The 23,337-nt window shown below is 42.9% G+C and overlaps 1 protein-coding gene across 14 annotated transcripts in view; it reads right to left on the minus strand.

The window, feature by feature from the left end:
• Positions 1-23,337, minus strand: part of pde4dip (phosphodiesterase 4D interacting protein) — a 536,621-nt gene that overhangs the window by 132,557 nt on the left and 380,727 nt on the right. For 13 of the 14 annotated variants that reach the window (XM_068037361.1, XM_068037360.1, XM_068037363.1 and 10 more), the window contains 6 exons: positions 22,171-22,276; positions 21,306-21,433; positions 19,921-20,037; positions 19,274-19,411; positions 17,985-18,097; positions 16,576-16,715 (listed from right to left, as the gene is read on the minus strand). In XM_068037361.1, coding sequence (XP_067893462.1) covers positions 16,576-16,715; positions 17,985-18,097; positions 19,274-19,411; positions 19,921-20,037; positions 21,306-21,433; positions 22,171-22,276 — 742 coding nt within the window. Of the gene's footprint in view, positions 1-16,202; positions 16,716-17,984; positions 18,098-19,273; positions 19,412-19,920; positions 20,038-21,305; positions 21,434-22,170; positions 22,277-23,337 lie in introns of those variants that run through there. The other variant, XM_068037369.1, reaches the window with a different exon arrangement.

Genomic DNA, 23,337 nt, shown 5'->3' on the forward strand with positions numbered 1-23,337 from the left:
GTGGGAGCAGCAATCTCTCTCCATTGTGGGTAAGAACCTGGTCATCAGGTGCAAGGCACTCACCTTGTTGCTCTACGTGGCGCAGGTCTGGCCCATACCCAAGTCCTGCGCCGTGGCGTCACCAGAGCCAGTTTCTGCTTCATCTGGGGATCCAAAATGGACCGGGTCCAGAGGGACACGATGTTCAAACCTCTGGATAAGGGCAGGAAAAATGTAACCAACGTCGCCCTCATCCTGATGACCACCTTCGTGTGCGGCTGCATCAAGCTGTGCATAGAGCCCCAGTACGCAAACACCAAGTGTCGCTACCTGCTGAGGTTTTATCTGACCCCAGTGTTGCGAAGGATGGGCCTGGTCACATTGCCACGGAACGCTCCATCCAGTTGGACCGTGCCGTACCACTTATCCTTCGTGGGAAAGTTTGTGTAGAAAAACACCTTTGACCACCAATCCAACAGACAGTGGTCTGCACGGAATGTGCTCAAGGCCCTACGGGAAAACGAGATGGTTCCCTGAGCAGACTGCCAAAGTCAATTGGCAGAATGCCTCATCACCAGAACTTTCAAACAAGCACCAAGATGTAGCTTGGCTGGTGGTGAGAAGGGTCCTCCCTGTCAGATCCTTCCTGCACATCCGGAGTCTCGCCCCTTCCACATGCTGCCCTCGAGGTGGCTGTGGTGGACAAGAGACTGTTGCCCACCTCCTCTGGAATGTGTCTTTGCAAAGCAGATGTGGAAAGAGATGCAGTGGTTTTTGTTGAGGTTCATCCCAAGCAGCTCTGTAACACAGGGGTCTGTGCTCTACGGGCTGTTCCCAGGGACGCACACCGAGATAAACATCAACTGCTGCTGGAGGACTATCAATTCAGTGAAAGACGCTCTTTGGTCTGCCCGAAACTTGCTGGTCTTCCAGCGCAAAGAGTTGTCCACGACCGAGTGTTGCAGACTGGCACTTTCCAAGGTCCAGTACTATGTGCTGAGGGACGCACTAAAGCTTGGGGCAGCCGTGGCAAAGGCTCAATGGCACAACTGTGTAAGGTTCCCCCCACCAAACTGAACTGAGGGGCTGGATCCATGGGAAACCCCTTGGGTTGTATCCAGAAAATATGGGTTTGTTGCAAAATGTACATGACATGTAAAATGAAATGGAAGGGTTGTGAGGCAACTCACTCCTGTACTGAAGGAAACTGATCTCCTTTGCATTTTTTGTATTGTCAACTTGGTGCTGTTTTGAACTGTTTTGTAATGTATTTTTTACAGATTTTTATGAATAAAGTATATTTTGGGGAAAAAAGTACTCTCCATCATAAAGACCACTTACTACAATTGGCAACCATGCCTTTAGCCACCTAGGCTTCATGGTCTGGAATTCTCTGCCTAATCCCATTGCCACTGCACCTACCTTCCTCATAGAACCATAGAAAAGTTACGGCACAGAAAGGTTTCAGCTCATTGCATCTGCGCCGACTAAAAAAAAACTAGCCACCCAATCTAATCCCACCTTCCAGCACCTGGTCCGTAGCCTTGCAGGTTAGAGCACTTCAGGTGCATGTCCAGGTACCTTTTGAGATTTTTCTTAAAATTTACCTCCTTGATCAAGCTTTAGGCAACACCCTCCTAATATCTCCTTTCAATACATTATTGTGGTTTCACAAATACAAATTGAGGGAATTTCAATCTGATATTCACTTCATTTGCGTTCTTCATACTTCCTAACAATTGTATTATGTTAAATAGCTTAAACTCTAAAATGTCCAATTAAAATATACTGTCAGTTTCTTTCCAGCATGTGTAAAAAAAAAACATATTTAACATTTGACATGCTTCCTTTAGTCTCCAACTCCTGAAGCTGCAGATCGAAAGTTGCAATGTTGGAAGAACATATAAAAAATTGGGAATGCTGTTCCAAAGATGAGACCAAATTGGCCTTCAAAATCAGGACAAATCAAGAGGAAAAATATACTTGACCTCGTCCTCACCAATCTGCCTGCCACAGATGCATCTGTCCATGACAGTATTGGTAGGAATGACCACCACACAGTCCTTGTGGAGACAACGTCCCGTCTTCACATTGAGGATACCCTCCATCGTGTTGTGTGGCACTACCACTGTGCTAAATGGGAGAGATTTCAAACAGATCTAGCAATGCAAAACTGGGCATCCATGAGGCGCTCTGGGCCATCAGCATCTGCAGAATTGTACTCAACCACAATCTGTAATCTCATGGCCCGGCCTTTCCCCCACTCTACCATTACCATCAAGCCGGGGTACCAACCTTGGTTCAATGAAGAGTGTAGGAGGGCATGCCAGGAGCAGCACCAGGCATACCTCAAAATGAGGTGTCAACCTGGCGAAGTTACAACCCAGGACTACTTGCATGCCAAACTGCATAAGCAGCATGCGATAGACAGAGCTAAGCGATCCCAGAACCAACAGATCAGATATAAGCTCTGCAGTCCTGCCACATCCAGTCATGAACAGTGGTGGACAACTAAACAATTAACTGGAGGAGGCGGCTGCACAAATATCCTCATCTTCAATGAAGGGGAGCCCAGCAATGAAGGGGAGCCCAGCAAAATATAAGTCTGAAGCATTTCCAACAATCTTCAGTCAGAAGTGCCGAGTGGATGATCCATCTTGGCCTCCTCCTCAATTCCCCAGCATTACAGTTGCCAGTCTTCAGCCAATTCAATTCACTCTGTGTGATATCAAGATACGATTGAAGGCACTGGATCCTGCCAAGGCTATGGACCCTGACAACATTCCGGCAATAAAACTAAAGACCTGTGCTCCTAGCCAAGCTGCTCCAGTACAGCTATAACACTGGCATCTACCCAGCAATGTGGAAAATTGCCCAGGTATGTCCCATACACAAAATGGACATGCAGGTCAAGTTCAACCCGGCCAAATACCGCCCCATCAGTCCACCCTCAATCATCAGTAAAGTGATGGAAGGTGTCATCAACAGTGCTATCAAGCAGCACTGGCTTCGCAATAACCTGCTCAGTGACGCTCAGTTTGGGTTCTGACAGTGCCACACAGCTCCTGACCTCATTACAGCCTTGGTTCAAGAGCTGAACTCAAGAAGTGAGGTGAGAGTGACTGCCCTCGACATAAAGGCAACATTTGACCCAGTATGCCTTCAAGGAGCCCTAGCAAAACTGGAGTCAATGGGAATCGGCGGAAAACTCTCTGCTGGTTGGAGTCATACCTAGTGCAAAGGAAGATGTTGCGGTTGTTGGAGGTCAATCATCTCAGCTCCAGGACATCACTGCAGGAGTTCCTCAGGGTAGTGTCCTAGGCCCAACCATCTTCAGCTGCTTCATCAATGACCTTCCTTCAATCATAAGGTCAGAAGTGGGGATGTTCTGACGATTGCACAATGTTCAGCACCATTCGTGACTCCTCAGATACTGAAGCAGTCCATGTAGAAATGCAGCAAGACCTGGACAATATCCAGGCTTGGGCTGATAAGTGGCAAGTAACATTCGCGCCACACAAGTGCCAGGCAATGACCATCTCCAACAAGAGAGAATCTAACAATTTCCCCTTGACATTACGATGACTGAATCCTCCACTATCAACATTCTGGGGGTTACCATTGACCAGAATCTGAACTGGAGTAGCCACATAAATACTGTGGCTACAAAAGCAGGTCAGAGGCTGGGAATTCTGCAGTGAGTAACTCACCTCCTGACTCCCCAATGCCTGTCCACCATCTACAAGGCACAAGTCAGGAGTGTGATGTAATATTCTCCACTTGCCTGGATGAGTGCAGCTCCAACAACACTCAAGAAGCTCGACACCATCCAGGACAAAGCAGCCCATTTGATCAGCACCCCATCCACATTCACTCCCTGCACCACCAACGCACAGTGGCAGTACTGTGTACCATCTACAAGATGCACTGCAGCAATGCACCAAAGCTCCTTAGACAGCACCTTCCAAACCCACGACCTCTACCACCTAGAAGGACAAGGGCAGCAAATGCATGGGAACACCACCAACTGCAAGTTCCCCTCCAAGCCACACACCATCCTGAATTGGAACTATATCACCGTTCCTTCACTGTTGCTGGGTCAAAATCCTGGAACTCCCTTTCTAACAGCACTGAGGGTGTACCTACCCCACATGGACTGCAGCAGTTCTAGAAGGCAGCTCGCCACCACCTTCTCAAGGGCAATTAGGGATGGGCAATAAATGCTGTGAGAGATTGTGCTCCACATCTAGGGTCTTCCCTCAAGGCATTTCGAGTGTGGACACCAGCTCCTCAGCCCCACCGCCAGTGAGCCCAGGAGGCGCGATGCCTGAGGAGAGTCCTGCACCAGTGCACGAGACCCTCAGACAACCGGGGCCCTGCAGGTCTCAGGTAGCCAGAGGATGCCCGCCAAAGTAATCTCAGGCCAAGGGTCAGCCTGTGCAGCAGCCTGCCTCCAGCCCAGCTGCTAGTACAGGGTTCACACTGAGTAAGATGCACCTGTAAGTGGATAAAAAAAAATAAGCTAGCCATGGGTATTCACGGGTGAATCAACTATGTTATGCAAAATTTAATGAAACACTTTTTGTGCCAATCATTAGCCTTCATTGTGTGGAAACCAGCTTCCACTATGCCTTAATTGTGACCCTCTGAATTCCAACATACCCCTCAGAGCAATGCCACATTGACCATGAGCCTCATTATCATGGCAATGAGAGTGAAGAAATAATCAACATCTGCTCTCCCATGGGCACTAGCGCACAATGCAGCTGGTCGGCATTCAGGTAACACAGATGGAAAGGAGGCTGCAGACTATATGCATGAAGGTCGGTCTTTATTGCACTATTGAGTGGACATAAGGCTGGCTGAAAGCGGTCATTATGAGGTTGTCTCTTGCCTCCTTTGTGCATTGTTCACCATGTCTGGCCTCCATCGTCTTAATGTCTTCTTTCATAGTTGCTTGGCCCTGTCTCTCCTCTGCGTCCTCTTCATGGGAGGAAGTTTGTCACTCACGCATGTTTTTCGCATGTAAGACCTCCCCCCCGAAGTGCTAGATTATGCAGAGCGCAGCAGACCACCATGATACATGAGACCCTTGCTGTGGCATACTGCAGGGTTCCACCAGATCGATCAAGGCAGCAGAACCTCATCTTCAGCAGCCTTGCTTGATGGTCGCTCAGGTGGATCCATGGTAAGCATGGTAGCTCTCCTCCACAGCATTGTGAGGGTTCCTCACAGGCATCAGAAGCCATGTCTTCAATGGGTAGACTTTGTCCCTGAGAATCCATCCCTGAAGATGAGCAGGGAGAGTGAAAAGCTGAGGCACCTGGGATTGTCGAAGTACGTAGGCGTTGTGGCTGCTTCCCGGGAAGCAGGCACACACCTGCAGGAAAAGCATTTGGTGATCACAGACCAATTGAACATTGATTGAACGGAAGCCCTTCCGGTTAATGAAGGCAACTGGATGGTCCTTGGGAGCCTTGATGGCCACATACGTCAACTTGTGGGAATCCAGTCATCACCCCAAATCTGATGGCTCTCTCAGCCTGACTGTCAAGGTCAGTCCTGTAGTGCATATTGTCACCAGCCCTCTTGAACAGGGCGTCGGTCTCCTCCTTGATGCAATGGCCTGGGAGACCCAACATATGTCCCTGGCAGGTCCCTGGAAAGATCCCAATGCGTAGAGGTTGAGCACCACAGTTATCTTTAGGGCCACAGGCATAGGTTGCCATAAACTCCTATTGGTTGCAAATCATCCTGCAGAAGGCCTGTGACGACCTCCCTGGAGAGCCGTACTCTTCGCTGAGTGTTGCTCGATAATCTGGAGGGAGGTGATGTGAGTCTTGTGGACTCTCTGGTGTAACCAGACCCTTCTTGGCCTTGCCGGCTGCTGATGTTCATGTCTTCGAGCCTTAGGATCTGGCACAGCTGCCTCTTGGGCTCACCTCTGTTGGAGGCGCCTCAACATACCAAGGGGATCCAGAAATACAGGGTGTATGAGACCCATCGCAGATGCCCTGGGGCCTTCGTTCCCTTCCGATTCAGAGATGAGCACGTCCAGCCAAATATGTTTGTCAATCTTTGCTCGCCTGGATGCCTGATGTGCCTCAAGAGGAAAGGTTAATGTTGGGCTACCATCTTTTCCAGCTGTGTGAAACATCACACACATTGCAACATCATTTATGATACCCTCTAATGGCCCCCGGCACACACAGTCTCTAAGCTTGCAGAGCACTCCGATACACAAGAGCCACCTTGCAGAGCACACCCCACCTCGTTAAACACATCCCCTTTGCAGAGCACTCCCGGTAAACACATCCTCCTCTTGCAGAGCACCCCCAAATATACATATTCCCTTTGCAGTGCACCCCCACCAGCCCCAGTAAACACATCCCCCTTGCAGAGCACCCCCCATAAACGTAATCCCCTTGCAGAGCACCCCCGGAAAACAGAACCCCCTTGGACACTCAGCCTAACGGCAATGGCTGCAGTACCCCCAACTTCCCCTACACTGCTATGGTCGGATTACCTTCCCTTTCATGGCACCAAGGCCTCTTGCCTTGGTGCTGTCAGGGTCGCGAGTATGAAGGCACATGATTGATGCACGTCACCCTCAAAGTTACGGACCATTCATAGAATCAGAAATAATTACATTCTAATTTATGCTAACATTACCGTCGCATTGGGGTGTCAATATCACCAGGGTACTTCCCCGCCTCTGATTTAATCGGGACACTGTGGCATGGTACCGGGTTTCGGGGCGGATGACTCCATGGCAATTCCCCGTGCCCCCACGCCACCGAACGCGCCTTAGACAGAGCACAAAACTCAACCCTAAGTGTCCAGCCTGTAGTGAAACATCATTTTCTAAGTAAAATAGTTGAATGCCCAGTGTCCATTTAAGGGTAAATTTTCCACCTTCTCTTGGCAGGGAACCTTGTCTACCTGGAGCATGCATCATGAAACCGCATGCACACAGCCCAAAATTTTCCATCTGTCAATTTTAATGGTAGAGAATCATGAACTGCACACATGTACAATTTTCTAAAGTGCTCTCCCAATGGGTGCTGCTCTGCACTAGGAACATGCAAGTTTACTAAGTTTTCCTATACCTAGTCTCAGGATAAGGGGTAGGCCATTTAAGAAGGAGATGAGGAGGAATTTCTTCACTCAGAGGGTGGTGAATCTTTGGAATTCTCTACCCCAGAAGGCTGTGGAAGCTCAATCATTGAGCATGTTCAAGACTGAGATCAATAGATTTATGGATACTAATGACATCAAGGGATATGGGGATAGTGCGGGAAAGTGTCATTGGGTAGATGATCAGCCATGATGTACTTGAATGGTGGAGCAGGCTCGAAGAGCTGAATAGCCTACCCCTATTCCTATATTCCTATGTTACTCTTCTACATCAGGTTTCACAACTGTGACACTTCCACAAGTGATGAGAGAAATGTTAAGCAAGTATATCAAAGTTTAGCAATATAAGTGGGTATACTCTGGGTTTGTAATGGTAATAAGTATACCTGGGGATTGCAATGTAAGTGAGTGTACCAGAAGTTTCCAATCTAAGAGTGTATACCTGAGGTTTGCTATGTAAGTGGGCATACACGAGGTTTCCAATGTAAGTGGCTATAGCTGAGGTTTGCAATGAAATGGATAGACCAGGAGTACACCAGGTTTGTAATTTAAATCATACTGATTAATTTAACTAATCCAAGGTCTCATCCTTTTGTTGAACTGCCTAACACCAACAGATGCTGTATTGTTGTACATCTTTTATTACTCAAATGACTTCTGTTTTTCTGTATGATGGAGCAGGCAGGATTCTCTGCCTTTAAAACTCCTTTCAACTTGAGTAGCATCACAGATTAATGTCCAAGCAACAATCACAGTGAAGAGGTGCTGAATGACATTAACCTCACACGATATGGAGGGTAGGAAAGGGCTTATTCTCTGCAATAACCACATATTTGACTGCTGTGTGTCCTGCTTTGAAAGCATCACAATCACACTGCTGTGTGTGGCATGTCCACAAAACAACTGAAATCCTTGTTGCTATTGGAATGCCAGCAGTACCTCCCATTTACCATGTTGTGCTGTGGGCCCTGTAGGAATCACTCCAAGTGTTTCCCTTCTCTCCAAAAGGAGCTGATTCATCCTGGGGTATCATCCACAGATGACAGTCGTTGTTCACACCATCCAAATTGCAATGCTTCAAATTTGAGTATGAACCATGAATCTTTGCAGGCTTTTTGAACAAGGAAGCATCAAGCCAAATCCAATCCTGTTCTCACTCAACACGTGCACTTTCCAGCAGAGATCACTGGATAGCCATCAGGGACCCTGGCTGATTCCACCTCACCCTCCCTAGCCAGGGGCATTGTAGCAGCCTAACAGCTCAATCAGATCAGATTAGCTAACCCAATAAGGACTGCAAATTGCACTCACAACCTTTCCATTTCTCACCCAGCAAGTGAATCTTTGGGGTGGCTGAAAATCTCTGTTAACTGCATGATATTTCCTGATCTTGGGATTAAAGATTGTTCATTCCTACTGCATGCAGAAGAACTTGGGTTCCAAAGTATTTTAAGATGATGTTTTATTGTGAACAAAAAAAGCATCAAAACAGAGTAGAATTACTCTCCTATCACAAACTATCAGACATAAAAACACAGAATAAACCTGAACAGAGCACATTCTTATTGCACACAGTCCAATTCAGTTTTAAGGGCATTTACCGCCATTCTCAACATTTCCTGTATTGACCACAATTCAAAATACTGACTGAACTCTACAACCTAAAAATATTGGGGACAATTTTACACTTTCTAAAAAAAACTAAGCCTCTCTTCTTGCAAATCTGCAGAGTAATTTCTGTACCTACCTAATAGGAAGCATGATAAAGTGGAAGCAGGGTTGGGCACTGCCCCCATCCTATTCTCCAAATTAGATACCATTCCTGAGCTGTAAGGGTGGTCAGGCAAATAGACTTCCTGCTCCTTAGCTCTAGCAATACTACGTTTTAGCTGAATGCTAGAGTAAGAAAGCTTCTGGGTGGCTTGCCCTTCGAATATTCCCCATCTGGGGAATTGAGTGCTCAGGTACCAACTTCCTATCACCTAAAATAAAAGCAAAATACTGCGGATGCTGGAAATCTGAAACAAAAACAAGAAATGCTGGAATCACTCAGCAGGTCTGGCAGCATCTGTGGAAAGAGAAGCAGAGTTAACGTTTCGGGTCAGTGACCCTTCCGAAGAAGGGTCACTGACCCGAAACGTTAACTCTGCTTCTCTTTCCAAAGATGCTGCCAGACCTGCTGAGTGATTCCAACATTTCTTGTTTTTGTTCCTATCACCTAATGCTACCCTACCAATTTTATCTGCTCCCTTGCTATCCTCACCTCTCTTTTGCTGGAGTAAGGTCACCTTCCAATAATTCGCCCTTTACTTACACAAGCCTCGACAATGAGTGTCAACAGTATCAGGGATTGATGAGCATTGCAACCAAACCCAACTCTATCTTTGTCCAACATTCACAAATGCACATTTCCAGCCAGAGTCACTGGACAGCTATTAGTAGTTGGCCCTGCAGCGAATATTCCACTGAAGTCAACTGCAGTGCCCCTACCACCATCTTGGCTGAGTTCAGTTAACTGAGCTCACATCAAATCTGAGACCTTGGTCTGTATGACAAAGCAACTCTTAGCTAACAGCATGCTTACACTGATCTAAAATAAATCTATTTACTCTCACTGCACTTTTAGCTTTGATGTTGAAAATCTTTTTCAGTTGCTTACATGGTTGATTAATGTTGGGCAGTCTCAGACAGAACGCAACACCAAATTGTTAATTCAGCAGCCCAGCTCCCTTTCATTAAAATGGATCAGCAGAGACCTGTGCCAGCTCATTCAATTTACTATGAGTCTGCACATAAGGTTAAGCAGACCCTTAAACATGTCTACCCTATTGCTCAACTGACAACCTAGTTGGTAAAGGCAACAATTAGTTTAGTGCTAAGCATTAAGGGCCAAAGACCCCAAGTGCAATTCCTTTTCTGTGCTGGTGAATTTGCTGAAAAGTAACTGCATATGTGTATCTGTGTGAAGAGCAGGATCATGCTTAGTGACAATGGCCTGCACAGTTGAATTAGATTACAATACACAACATGCACAGGTTCATACATAAAGAAATGCTATTTGGGAGGCCTGTGAGATCTAGTGTATTGGAAACAAATCAATATTTAATGCTTTCAAGTAAGAAGTAGAGAAAAGTGAAACATTTGGAGAAATTGTTTACCCTGTATCAGTCCTGTGGCTTGGATAGTGCTAGCTTACAACTGGAAACCACTAGGACAATGACATTTAACGTTTGGTGATCAGATGGTAGGGCTGTCAGCAGCAGGTGGAAGGAAGGGGTCTTTGATGTTTTTCAGGTTGTTAGCAAAGCAACAGCAGCGGCCAATGAGTGGCCATATGTGGGAGACATGCTCCTACCTGAAACAAATTTCCCATGTATTGTGGGAAAGAACTGTGATTTGAAGGGTCCCTATCCTTCTAATAAAGTGCTTGTAAAGGAACATGTCAAAGTTTGTCAAATTCTTGATCGGATGACATAAACGATATAAAAATGCATCAGGAGATAAATGGTGACTGTTTCGACTCTTCACCAAACAAAATGAGCATTTTGCCAAATGTCATTTTATTTTCATGAAGAAAGTTCTTCTTTAATTAGCAGATGTGCAATTGGCCATTTTTCACAACCGAAAAGAAGCACAAATTAAATCCTGTTCCAACATTCCCTGTTTGCAGTACATATGGGAGTCTGGCATTTGGCACCACTGCTTGGTGGTTTATGAATCCTCGTCTTAGAATATTTCCTGTCCTTTTGGAATGCCACAGATACCATTGGTCTCCTACAAAGAAAGGATCACGAATCTGGAAGGACTTGGGAGTTCTTTGGAAATGAATGGACAACAACTTGCATTTTAAAGATGTGCTATAGATGTAAGTTCCTAACACAGAAGGCAGCCCAAGACATTTCATCAGGAGGAGCCAGACCTGACCAGGAGTAGAGGTGGGGAAGGTGGCCAAAAGATGCAATTGAAAAGGTAGATTGTAAGGAGTCTTTTGAATTGAGGGAAGTTTCAGTGAGTGGTGCTCCCCATTGGTATTCAGTGTGGGCTTTATGAATCAACAGACAATGAGAGAGGTGTAGCTCAAGCTCTTGTGTTCCTACTATAAATTACATGGGCTGGCTTAAACCCAAGAACAATTGTAGGCATCAGTCAGTGATCTTGTAGATTACAATGTAATTTATTACTATTTACTTGATTTTATTCAACATGCCACACCTTTTTTTAAGCAACAATCGCCATATGCTTGACACCAGATGGCACAAGTGTAAATGAGGAAAACCGCAGATTTTAGTGAGGTTTTATTTAGGTTAATGGAAAGTTATCTGAAGTAAAATGCCACTGGAAGAAGTTTCTGGGCTATGGCTATGACTTCATAAGTTGTTGATAATTTTCCATCTCTTCCAACTCCATAATGGGGGAAGAATATAAGATCACCCGGGGTGAGAAAAGGTCATACAGCTGAACAAGCCCCTCTACGCAAAGTTCATGTTATCTTAGACTTCCCAAACCACTTGTAGATCAATCTACTTTGAGGAACATTAAGCTCATTCTCCTACTTCCCTTAAAGGCTGAAGTGTATGAAGATGCTAAATGAAATCAGGACTAGCATACTTAAAGAGTCCGTTTTCAGAAAGTACTTTAACTCACAAAAATGGTAAACTGGTCTTGCAATGTTCTAAGGTCAATGCTACCTATATTTCCAGAAGGGTAAATTTGAGTGGATTTACAGATCCATCTTACTAACAGGTTGGAAGTAAGAGATGCAAACTTTGTTTTATATAAATACTTCTTTTAAAAAATCTTTTTGAAGTCAGCAGGATCTAACCTCGCAATCTTATCTTTTTTTTTTGCATTGGTTCTCTCACCCTTTGTGGTCAGCAAAACCAATGCCATGAATTCCAGTGTAGCAACTGTTGTGGCAATCCTTGTGCTGCTGAGTATGTGGTGTGTGAAATACTGCTGCAAGTGGCTGAAGTAAAGAGTCTTCATGTGGGAAAAAAGTTTTTCACCAATTACAAATTGTGTTTGTAATAGGTCTATTATTTTGAGGGATATCTGGAAGCCTGGACCAAATCTGGAGTCAATATGCCTCTTTCTTCTCTGGTATTCTCAGAATAATCATCTGCAATGGTTAGTGATGATGTGAAGCCTGACTGGGCTCAAGCTCAGAAGCTGTTCACTCTTTTCATTGCAGAAGCAACTGGTTGGAGATTCAGTAACAGTAAGTTTATATAAATGCTCCCAGTTGTCCATTCTTTTCTGTGGAGACACCTTCTCACACATCATTTTCCACAGAGGCAACTAAGAGTTCCTCAACATACACAGTTGAAGAATTCAAAAAGGAAATGGGCAGATTCCAACTTTGCAAGACGTAAAAGATTCAGGCAAAACACCAAGGCAGCAGAGAACAGGAAATAGTCCAAGCCAATCCTGAACATGGACTCAACAGTGGAAGGTCTGAATAGCCTCCTGTTGTACCTACTTTATGATATACAGCTGTGGAAAATAGTCATTACAACGTAGCCTACAACTTTGCAGCTGTGGTTACATAGGATTAGCATTGCACTTCCATGTGTGTAATCACACAGGCAAACAGTCAATAAAGGCCCTCTCTTTTATTAACATGCTCTGATATAACCTGCATTGTTTACAGTTGTCTGATTACTAAAACAGTACACAGATGCAACATGCTTTGTGTACTTGGCTCCTGAAAATATACAAAGGGACTCTCCTACATATAAACAAGAACCAATAACCAGCTATATAATGGAGACTCTTTGAAAAAATAAATGCTACTATATTTTCATTGTATACAGGCTGGACAGGAAAGTGTGATTCGTAAGCAGGTGGGACTGAAGGCATAGTACAAAGTCTGATTGGCTGCACACTGCTGGACAGTGACAACAAAAATGGCAATTCACTTAATATGCTACAGTTAAATCAGGCCAGTCTACCAAAATGAAGCTGGATCTTAAAAAGGGATGTTTACCAATCTGTAAAACTGAACTGTGGGTACTGAAATAATTTCCTGCCAATGTCAATCTTAGATATATATTAATCCAGATGAGAAGCAGTGTTGGGTTACAATTATATAGCAATTTAATGGGGCTTTTTCTCATCAACAGGCCTCTATGGGAGTTACACAAGAACCTAACCAAATCAATATAAAACACCTGCAAATTAGCAATGTTCACTAAAAGAAGCCCTTCCATCAAAATATAACCCTATCATGGAGTGACAATGTCTTCACTTTCACCAACTGAATTACATATGCAAATTAGATCAATAGTATAATTTACTTCATATAAGAAGTTCTTATCAGTACCTGTCGTCTGATCCCCACCATCCACTCCACCCCACCCCACCACCCCACACACAAACAGCAATTGATTGGAAGATCAGGCAGAAGCAGGAAGCAATTTGGTTGCACTCTGTTGCATCTTGAATTCCACGTTGCTTTCTAGTGGTACTTTGCAGTGGGAACTTTTGTTATCTTATTGGGCCATCTCTTTACCCATCCCCAGAGTGGTGCAACGCTTACCAATAGCCGAAGAGCCCACTTCCTCTAAGTTATGACACTGGGTCCAGGAATATGGTCAGGGTGAGGAGACAATTCCATAGTGGAATCACCTTTGCCCATGCAATAACTAGACAGAAAGTTTAGGGCAGCTTCTCCATAATATTACCATCTTTGAATTATTGACGAAAATTGAGCAGTCACCCTCTCATTTTTTCCACTGGCACAAGAAAGATGAATTTGACTATCAGTGAAATCTATCCGAGCAGACTAACAGTTAACCACAGAGGCTGCTGTTGACAGTGCAGATGTTTTGCCCTAAAGAATCAACAAGATTATTTACTTTGAAAAGTATGCACCCATGTACAAATGAAATTTCCATCTCAATTACAAATCTACTCTAACAGTGATCTAGGAAAACTGTGTTCAGTGTTTGTTTTACAAGCCCCTTGAAGTATCACCAGATTGCTGTCTGAGCAAAACTTGGTGACAACCAACAGTGATTGGCTTCCCTTTTTGTTTCATTTGGTAAGTGCACAGTCTTGTATGATACTGAGCTATATGGATGGGGAATATCCCAGGTTTAAGTCCTGCTCAGTTACATGATTTCAGTCAAGTTGGCTTTAGGGGTTTTGCAACTGGTTTCAATTCCTCATGTTAAAGACCATGGGAACACCACATGGCATTAATATATTCTTTCCCTTCTTTCCCTAATTTTCTCCTCTTTTCCTCTCATCACAGCCTTCAGCTATAAAATTTGAAGTGTTCCTGTTGTTTTCTCTTCCTAGAAAATGAAAAAAGAGATAACAATGGAAGCGAGGGTATCCCAGCATTCAAAGCAATTGCAAATGCTCTCTATTGAACATCTAGATCTATAGATCTAAGAATGGGCTTTTACTGCTGTTATGAATTATGGAAAAACCCCATTCCCTTCCTTGCTTCTTCTCACACTGGCAGGAGAAAGCAAGAGAAGCACTAGAAAATACTAGGCAGAGGCAGACTACATGTACAAGCAGGAGATTATGATTTTGAGGCATGGGATAGGATATCTTTTTCCAAACTCGAGTTCGTAGCTCAGTGCTCTCATTCCTGACTGCAATCTAATGATCCCTGCTGGAAAGTACCAACTGTGGATGCCAAGTGAGGGTGTTCCTTGTGGTTGAATAGTCTGTTGACACTCGCTGTATATATATATATATATCATATATATATATCATATATATATATATATATATATATATATATAGATGGTTAATCTGGTTGAAATTCTGGAAGTTGCAGACACTTGTGGACATAAACCCCAACATGGCACCATGCTCTCACAAGAGATAGGGAGTAATCTGGCAACTTTTTTTTTTGCTTGGAGCAGCAGAGCAGCATTATTTACAGTGACACAATAAGGTGTTTTAACACAACTTATAGAATTTACATTAGTTGCTTGGAGAAGATTTTAAAGAGTTTTGCCAAGTATTTTTCACAATAAATAGGGATTATACTGTTGCCTGTTTTCCCTAAAGTTTGGAAATATTATACAGAAAAATTGCACATAAAAATGACAACACGATTTAACCCACCCCCCAGAACAGGATGAGGAATCCAAGATATTGAATGATGACATTACATCAGATGAGTGAGGAGGGAGTTATAGCATGTGAGTGATGGAGTATAGAATGAGTTATGAAGGCCACCATCACCTCGTACTATAAATCCTAACCAACAGTACATCAGTTTTGCAGTGATACGATTAATGTAGGATGCATTACCATTGGCTTAGAACATCCAACAGCATTGTATTACACTCAAAACTCATGGTTAACTGTACAATGATTAAATAATTATTGGTCACATGATGTTCTTAAATTCAGTTCAGAGACTTCCGTAAATTGAATCAGCGACATGCTCTACATTCCCTCATGCATGCCCATCGCCCATCATTGAAGCAGCAGCTTGAAAATACTATATTTATTAATACTATTAATAACTCAGTTTTCAGAATTTCTTTTATGTTAAATTCATTTCAAGTCCCCTTTGCCACATTGTGATAGAAAGTAGCTTTGGGTCTGTGCTTTCCACATGGCAAACTCTCAATCAGTGCAATAAGTTTAAGGTCCTGGTAAAAGCCCAGTCCTTCCCCACATAGAAAGCAAGACAACCCTAGGAGACTCTCAAATACTCCCTGTCAGCATGGCAGAAAAGTACCTTGGACAGAGGCTTGGCACCAGGGTTACTGCTTACTTTGTTGAATATGGAGTGGTTCACAGATGAAATAAAGGTTAAAATAACTTTTGGAACATTTAACAAAATGAATCTATATATAAAATTTGCATCAACAGTTGCAAACCAGATTAATAAAGATGCAATTTTCAAATACCTTCAATCAGACTCACTATAATATATATATATATATAATTTATAAATATCTCAGCATAATTGAGTTGCAGTAGTAAGTTGCAGAAAATTGTAACTGGGTTTGTTTAGCAATTTGACTTGACCTTATCTTTTAATAGGGAGGGTGAACCAGTGGGAAGAAAGGTGTGATTCATACATTCAAAATGGAGGATGTACAAGGGCATGATGGTACAATGCTTTTATTTGATCAACGTAAACAGGGAAAAGGTAATAACTTAAAATGGAATTATATTTTTCCCCTCATGGATGCATGCAACACATTCTGGGTCATGACCTTTAGGAGACAGAAAGAAAACTCATAACATATATGGTACAATCATGATTTTCTGAATCCAGCAGTTCACATTGCACATGTTTAGTTAATAAACAGTAAAAACCTATTTGCATCAAGCAGGCATTTCCTGTTAGCAATATTTTCAAGGTAACCACCATCCCACACTCCGCTGCACCAGCACGCTATGTTGCTTGGGCGCAAGACCCCTCATCAGAGGAGGCCACATGCTCTTGCAGACTTCCCAGCCTGTCCATTCCCCCACCTCCAGAATCTGCTGGCATCTCAGATTCCCTCTCCAGCCTGCTGATCTGCTCCTGGCTCCTCCTGAGGGCCTCTTCCAGTTGTCCGCGGAGTGCCTGTACAGCCAAAAGCTCGGCCTGCAGCGTCTCTTCTCTGCTGGAGCTAAGTAAAGACGTGAATTTGGAGACAAAAATCAACTGTATCAAACTATCGCAGACAGTACTTGATGAATGGACAATAGATACTAAGAGGAATTGGGGTAGGGGGCACACTCAGCTATAGAGTGATTTTGTTCTGGTCCTTCCACTTCCCCAAACCCTTCAAGTGGTATTAGGCCTGTGACAAACTTAACTTTTCAGCTTAAGAATTCAATAAAATTCAAGTGCTGGTTACCACAGAAGCTGATCTTGGGAGCAAGAGTGGAGTGGAGGGGGAAATGAGTCTGAATTCAGAGCTCTCAAAATTGACTGAATTTTAGTTGGTGGATATGTAGGAGATTATGAAACAAAAATCACAGGGCTTCAGATCAGGTTTCATCCAGAGATAGAGTTTGCAGTTGATGTAAATGTGGATTTATTGCTTGTTGGGGAATGTGGTGAACACAGTTTTGAAGACTGGAACAATTAAATCTTATATATTAGCAAATGCTTCAGAACCAAGATAACTTCAGCTACAGGATTATTACAGACCAGATGAATGGCCCTGTAGCACTTTTACAATGTCGAATAGAACAGGTATAGTGATTCACAGCTCACTGCCACACATCAAGACATACATGCAATCCTGTAACCCTTGTCCTGCACAATTACTCACTCAACCAACAAGGTTAATAATAAAACTGCCCGCTGGTGCAGGTATCAGAACATATACTATGCAAATAAACATCTCAATCCTCAATGAAATGCCAGTTATCATTTATTTTTGGATGTGGTGCAGAAAAGAAAAACAAGGAATTATACCAATTACTCTAAACAAGTTCCTCATCCCTACAGATCAGCTGGGCTGTATGCTTGGTATGCCAAGATGTCATTTTCAAGGTAACCACCACCCACACTCCACTGCACCAGCATGCAGTTAACAGTAATTCATAGGCTTTCTTTTAAAAAACGCACAGATTTATGTGCCGCTTTGGACAAGACAACAAATATAACAGCAGGACTGTGCAGATGGTGTATGTGGTACTTATCAGTGTCGTACAATTCTATTCATTTCCATGTTTCCACTTTTATAATAATCAGTATGGAAATGTACAAAAACTCATTTTTACCTTTGGAGATGTCAAGGAGTCAAATTGAGCACTCCTACTTCTAAAAGTGGTAACCAGTATTAGCTATTTACACAGAAGTGCAAAATTACACACACACTCTCTCACGATGAATGCACATGCACGCAGACTACAAATGTTCTGCACTGGCTAGGTCCTTTTCTTACCTGTCAGTTTGAGTGTGGAATTTAACAAGGCTGTTGTAGAGTTGTCGTTCCGCACGAAGAGCTTCGCTCAGTCGTGACTGCTCCAGGGTCTGCTCTTCAAGGGCACAGATCAACTGCCAACAAACATTGGTAACCGTATAAGAATTAGGGAAGCATCACGTACTGTTTCAGAGAATGAGATGGATGATTCAGGCTATTTGGACACACTTATAACTTCCACTGTAGGTACTTAATTTGCAGATTTTCAGCTTGGGTGCTAGAATGAGCATTACAATTGGTTTTTTTGAGCTCACTGGTTATGAAGGGGAATATTAACCATTTCCAATCACCATCCAGCAACCTCTGCTGGAAGTACACGTACAGACATCAGATGTAGAGAAGATCAGGTTTGGTTGTGATACTCCCTTTACCATGTAATTGAATAACATGTGGGCGTTCACTGTCACATATGAGTGATAGTCAGTTTGCAGCACTACCAGATGATAACCAATGTCTGTTGACCATACCCAAACAAAGAATGGTCAGTAGAGGAAGGAAATTGGGGAGAAAAAGATTATATATATATAAAAAAAGAGAGACTTATAACCAATAAACTCCTAATGGGATTAAAAGAATGAATTCTTGATTCAATCTTTTTTTTAGTCATTTTTGCCCTGTTATTTTTCAGTATTCTCAAACTTCTGATAGTTTCAAATACAATCCAGGTTGATTCCCATTCCATTCTTCTTCATAGATCATAAAAAACAGGAGCAAGAGTTAGCTATTCGGCTCCTCGAACCTACTACGCCATTCAATAAGATCATGGCTGATCCGATTGCAGCCTTAACTCCACTTTCCTGCCGGCCCCCCCATAACCCTTGACTCCCTTCATTGCCTGGGACTTCCCAATCTCCACTCACTCCAAACAATGCTGGTGAGATATAGGGGAAATTGCCTTATTATCACTGTAGCACCACTTTACGTTCAAAGAAAAATTACTTATGTACTCCTGATAACACTTACTCATTCTGGAATAGAATCCTATGACTATCCACTCAGTCACCAGATCATCCTACGTGTCTATTTTTTAAGGTCCTTTACTTTTCCCAAACCCATGACTCTTGACTCACTGATGAACACGAGTTGATCCAATTCCTATTTACTGTGTACAAGAAGACTTAAAAAGGGAGTTGGAACCCAGCAGAGTTCAAGCCTACCTTGATACAAGTGTGAAAACTCCACTAAATTTTCCATTACACCTCTCCTGTGCACATGTGCACATACACAAATACCTGATTTAGCGCATATACCTCATGGTGTTTTTTTCCTCTGATTCTCTGTGTAGATGATTCCATGTTTGCCACTCGGTCCCGCAATACTAGGAGCTCCTGTGTAAGCCTCTCCATTGCTGGAAATTCACATGGCTGAACCAGCTGCATCTGCAGATCCTGTGGTGCACCAAGACAAACATCATCATTTCAACTTTGCAACAATTCAGTTGGTGAATTACACACAGCACCAAGTCCTGGAATTTGTTTATCCAGATGTGACCAGTTACATTTGGCTCTACTGGCCTTCTAAAATTTCTTATTTAGCTAGATGATGGTTGAACAAGATCTTCTCAAAGAGACCAGCAGGTTGGATGGTTTTTTCCCATTGTAGTGATTCAGGTTTGGATTCAGTCCAGATTGATCAGATGATTTGTTCATCTATCCGTTGACCACCAGAGTCCAACATGAAATCAGTCTGCATAAGCTCTACTTCACACTTCCTAGTGAGCCTGTGCTCAGAGCACAAAACTGTTCCTAATTTGTCACAAAATTAGTAACTTCACTAACAGATAGGTGACCAAAAGCTTGGTCACAGAGAGTATAATTCAGGAAAATCGGCATGATTTGTCAAAACAGTTGCTTTTCCTTACAATTTTTGTCCTTCAATAAGCCAAATCACAACGGACCTTAATACACTCCTCCTTGATGCGAATGTTGTTTGAGAGAGCTTCAATCTCCACTGTCTGACGCTGGAACTCTCTTTCTTGGTTGGAGAGAGCAGACTGCAGTGTGGCTAGCTCAAGCTGAGAAGGAAAAAGCATAAGCTATATTCAGATACCTACCCTCTATAATCACATAGCAAAGATGGAGGCTGGTAATATATAAAACTTGAGGGAATATTTTACTTTACCATCTCTAATCTAAAATCAAAGCCATATGTCCCCATTAACAGAAGGAAATGTCAGCAGCATTGCCAACACCCGTGATTCACTCAAATCCCAAAATCTACAATTTTTTTAATACTCATCATTCATGCAGGAAATTTAAAAATATGGTCTATGCTGCAAGACACTAAAGTTAGAAAGAATAGGAGAGAAGCCAAGATAAATCAAGGAATAGTTGTTAAATGAAGCCAAATAAGTTTTAAATGAGTTGATTGTAGGAGGAAAGGTGTTTCACAGTTCGGAGATCTTGAAAAAGAATGAGTTAGAGTCATAGATGGTTTATTCAATCTTAATTTCAATATAATGAGGAATGGAGTTTACTGCAGTTTGCTGCATCTGCTGTGAGTAACTTGGAACACATTCCATTTTTTTCCCCCCAAAGCTCTTCATTCCTACTCTCTGAACCGTTTTCTTCTTTTCTTCAGCTGTGTTTTCCTCAGCTCTTCAGTCTGCAGCTGTTCGTTGTCAATCCATCAAATTCTGAGAGAAAAACTTACCTAACTTTTTGTAAGGTGAATTTCTTCTTTCAGTGTGTTCCCTCTTTCATCAGTTATTCTGAGTAATAAAACTGTATGGATATTGATCCAGCTATACCTCAGTCTGCATCCACCTGAATGCCTGAGGGTTCCTTTTTCCAACAATCTTTAAGCCTTTAAAACCTAAGTGTTATTTTCTTGTTTTAAATTTCCACACCAGTTTCTTCCCATTATTTCTTTAAAGCACCAACTATTTGTCATTTAAATTAATATCAAGTATTGGCAGCTATTTGACCATGGAAACATAAGAGCCTCATTCAACATTAACACACATGCATTTTGCAGCAGGGGTGACAGGACACTGATCAGGAGTGGGCAACCTGGGTGATTTTCATCCTCCCTGGCTGACAGCATCAAGATTAACTATAGCATCACTACTTCTCTCCCACTAACAGCACAAATCTGCGACTCAAATTTGTATCAGAAGATCTCTGTACTTCCCCTTTAAAGTCATGAATCCCCCACACCACGATTTATGGTGAGGAGATTTGAACCAAAATGACCAGTTGGCATGGCTTTTAATACCATACCCCAAATCTGGGAAGCTCAAAATATTTTGCCAAACCCAGAAACAGTGATGTTAAAACTCACCCTGGTCTCTTTCTCTTTCCTCAAAACAAGCTGCAATTCCTCTTTTACCTGGTCCAGCTCAACCTGCCTGATGTCTTCTTGTTCTGAGTCAGCCATTGCTTCATCTCCATCCAAGGTTGCCTGTAGTGCTGTTAACAAGAGAAAAGAGAGGTCACTTCACACTGCGTGTAACACATTGGAAACAAACTTCAGAAGCATTAAACTCATGATAGGCTTTTTTGTGTTCTACACATTGTGCATTGGGAAGGCAGTAGTAGAGCTGAGTGACCTAGATACTGATTTACAGCATCATTCAGTTTCCAGTGGGTTCTATACTGGAAGAGGAGGAAGCTGATTAAAGCTTTTGATTATTACTATCTGTTTCATTCAGTAATCTGTCCCATGTTTGAGCACAGAACCTGCTGGAAACTTCAGTGAAGCCACATTGTTACACCAATCAGGTGCATACCTTACGTGATTTGTAAGCAAAGTGTGAAAACTAGAAAACCAGCCCCAAAAGTCCAGTACAGCAGACCCAATTGCATCAGTGAGACATTTCCCACACTCTACATTCAAAGCTGAGAGAAATCATACTAGCAACTGAATTCCATTTAGTATTGACCAAAGTACTGCGAGCACTCAGCATGGAAATTGTCTGCTCTTACTTTACCCACTTCCTGTCTATCCATTGCTACTTATACTGCATTTTGGATGCAGCTAGTGACAGCTGAAGATCCGATCTTGGTGCAGATGATGGGTGCTGCTTATATTTTGCCACCATTGATAATCAATACTCAGATGCAATCGGCAAAATTCTGAAAAGTAAATGGATATAAAACTTATTTTGGGAATGAATGACCTATGATTAGGGCTTAATTTCACCCACCTTCCTTTTCATTTGTATTCTGCTGGGTGTCAATGGGCTCAGAAGCCTCCATTTTCTCAGGCTGGAGGGAGGGCTCATTCTTGCTCTGACCATCCTGCACCAGCTCCTGAAGAGGTTAAAGAAACAGCTCAGATTAACTGGTTAAAAATAATTACCCCCTCCAAGAAAAAAGGTCACAACTAGAATCACAGATGGTTACAGCACAGAAGGAGGACATTCGGCCCATCGTGTCCATGCAACTCACCTTGTCCCATTCCCCTGCCTTTTCCCCCTAACCCTGAAAATGTTTATTTCCAGATAATTTTCCAATTCCCTTTAGAAAGTCATGATTGAATCTGCCTCCACCACACTCTCAGGCAGTGCTTTCCAAATCCTAAACACTCGCTGCGTAAAGAAGTTTTTCCTCATGTCGCCATTTCTCCCTATCTACTCTGTCCAGTTCCCTCATGATTTTGAACACCTCTATCAAATCTCCTCTTAATCTTGTCTTTTACAAGGAGAACAACCACAGCTTACATACAAACATACAAATTAGGAGCAGGAGTAGGCCACTCGGCCCCTCGAGCCTGCTCTGCCATTCAACAAGATCATGGCTGATCTAATTGAACCTCAACTCCACATTCCCATCTACCCCCGATAACCTTTCACCCCCTTGCTTATCAAGCTTCTCCGATCCATCCATGTAACTGAAGTTCCTTACTTCTGGAACCATTTTCGTGCATCTTTTCTGCACTCTCTCTAATGGCTTCACATCTTTCCTAAAGTGTGGTGCCCAGAACATAATACTCCAGGTGAGCCTGAACCAGTGTTTTATACAGCTTTATCATAACTTCTTTGCTTTTGTACTCTATGCCCCTACTTATAAAGCCCAGGATCCTGTATGCTTTATTAACTGCTTTCTCAACCTGCCCTGCCACCTTCAATGATTTGTGCACATATATTCCCAGGTCCCTCTGCTCCTGCACCCCCTTTAGAATCGTATCCTTTACTTGATATTGCCTCTCCTCCTTCTTCCTACCAAAATGAATCACTTCACACTTCTCTGCATTAAACTTCATCTACTACTTGTCTGCCCATTCCACCAGCCTTGTCTATGCCCTCTTGAAGTTTATCATTATCCTCCTCACAGTTCACAATACTTCCAAATTTTGTGTCATCTGCAAATTT

The sequence above is a fragment of the Heterodontus francisci genome, chromosome 8 (assembly GCF_036365525.1).
Source record: "Heterodontus francisci isolate sHetFra1 chromosome 8, sHetFra1.hap1, whole genome shotgun sequence".
Taxonomy (NCBI): Eukaryota; Metazoa; Chordata; class Chondrichthyes; order Heterodontiformes; family Heterodontidae; genus Heterodontus; species Heterodontus francisci.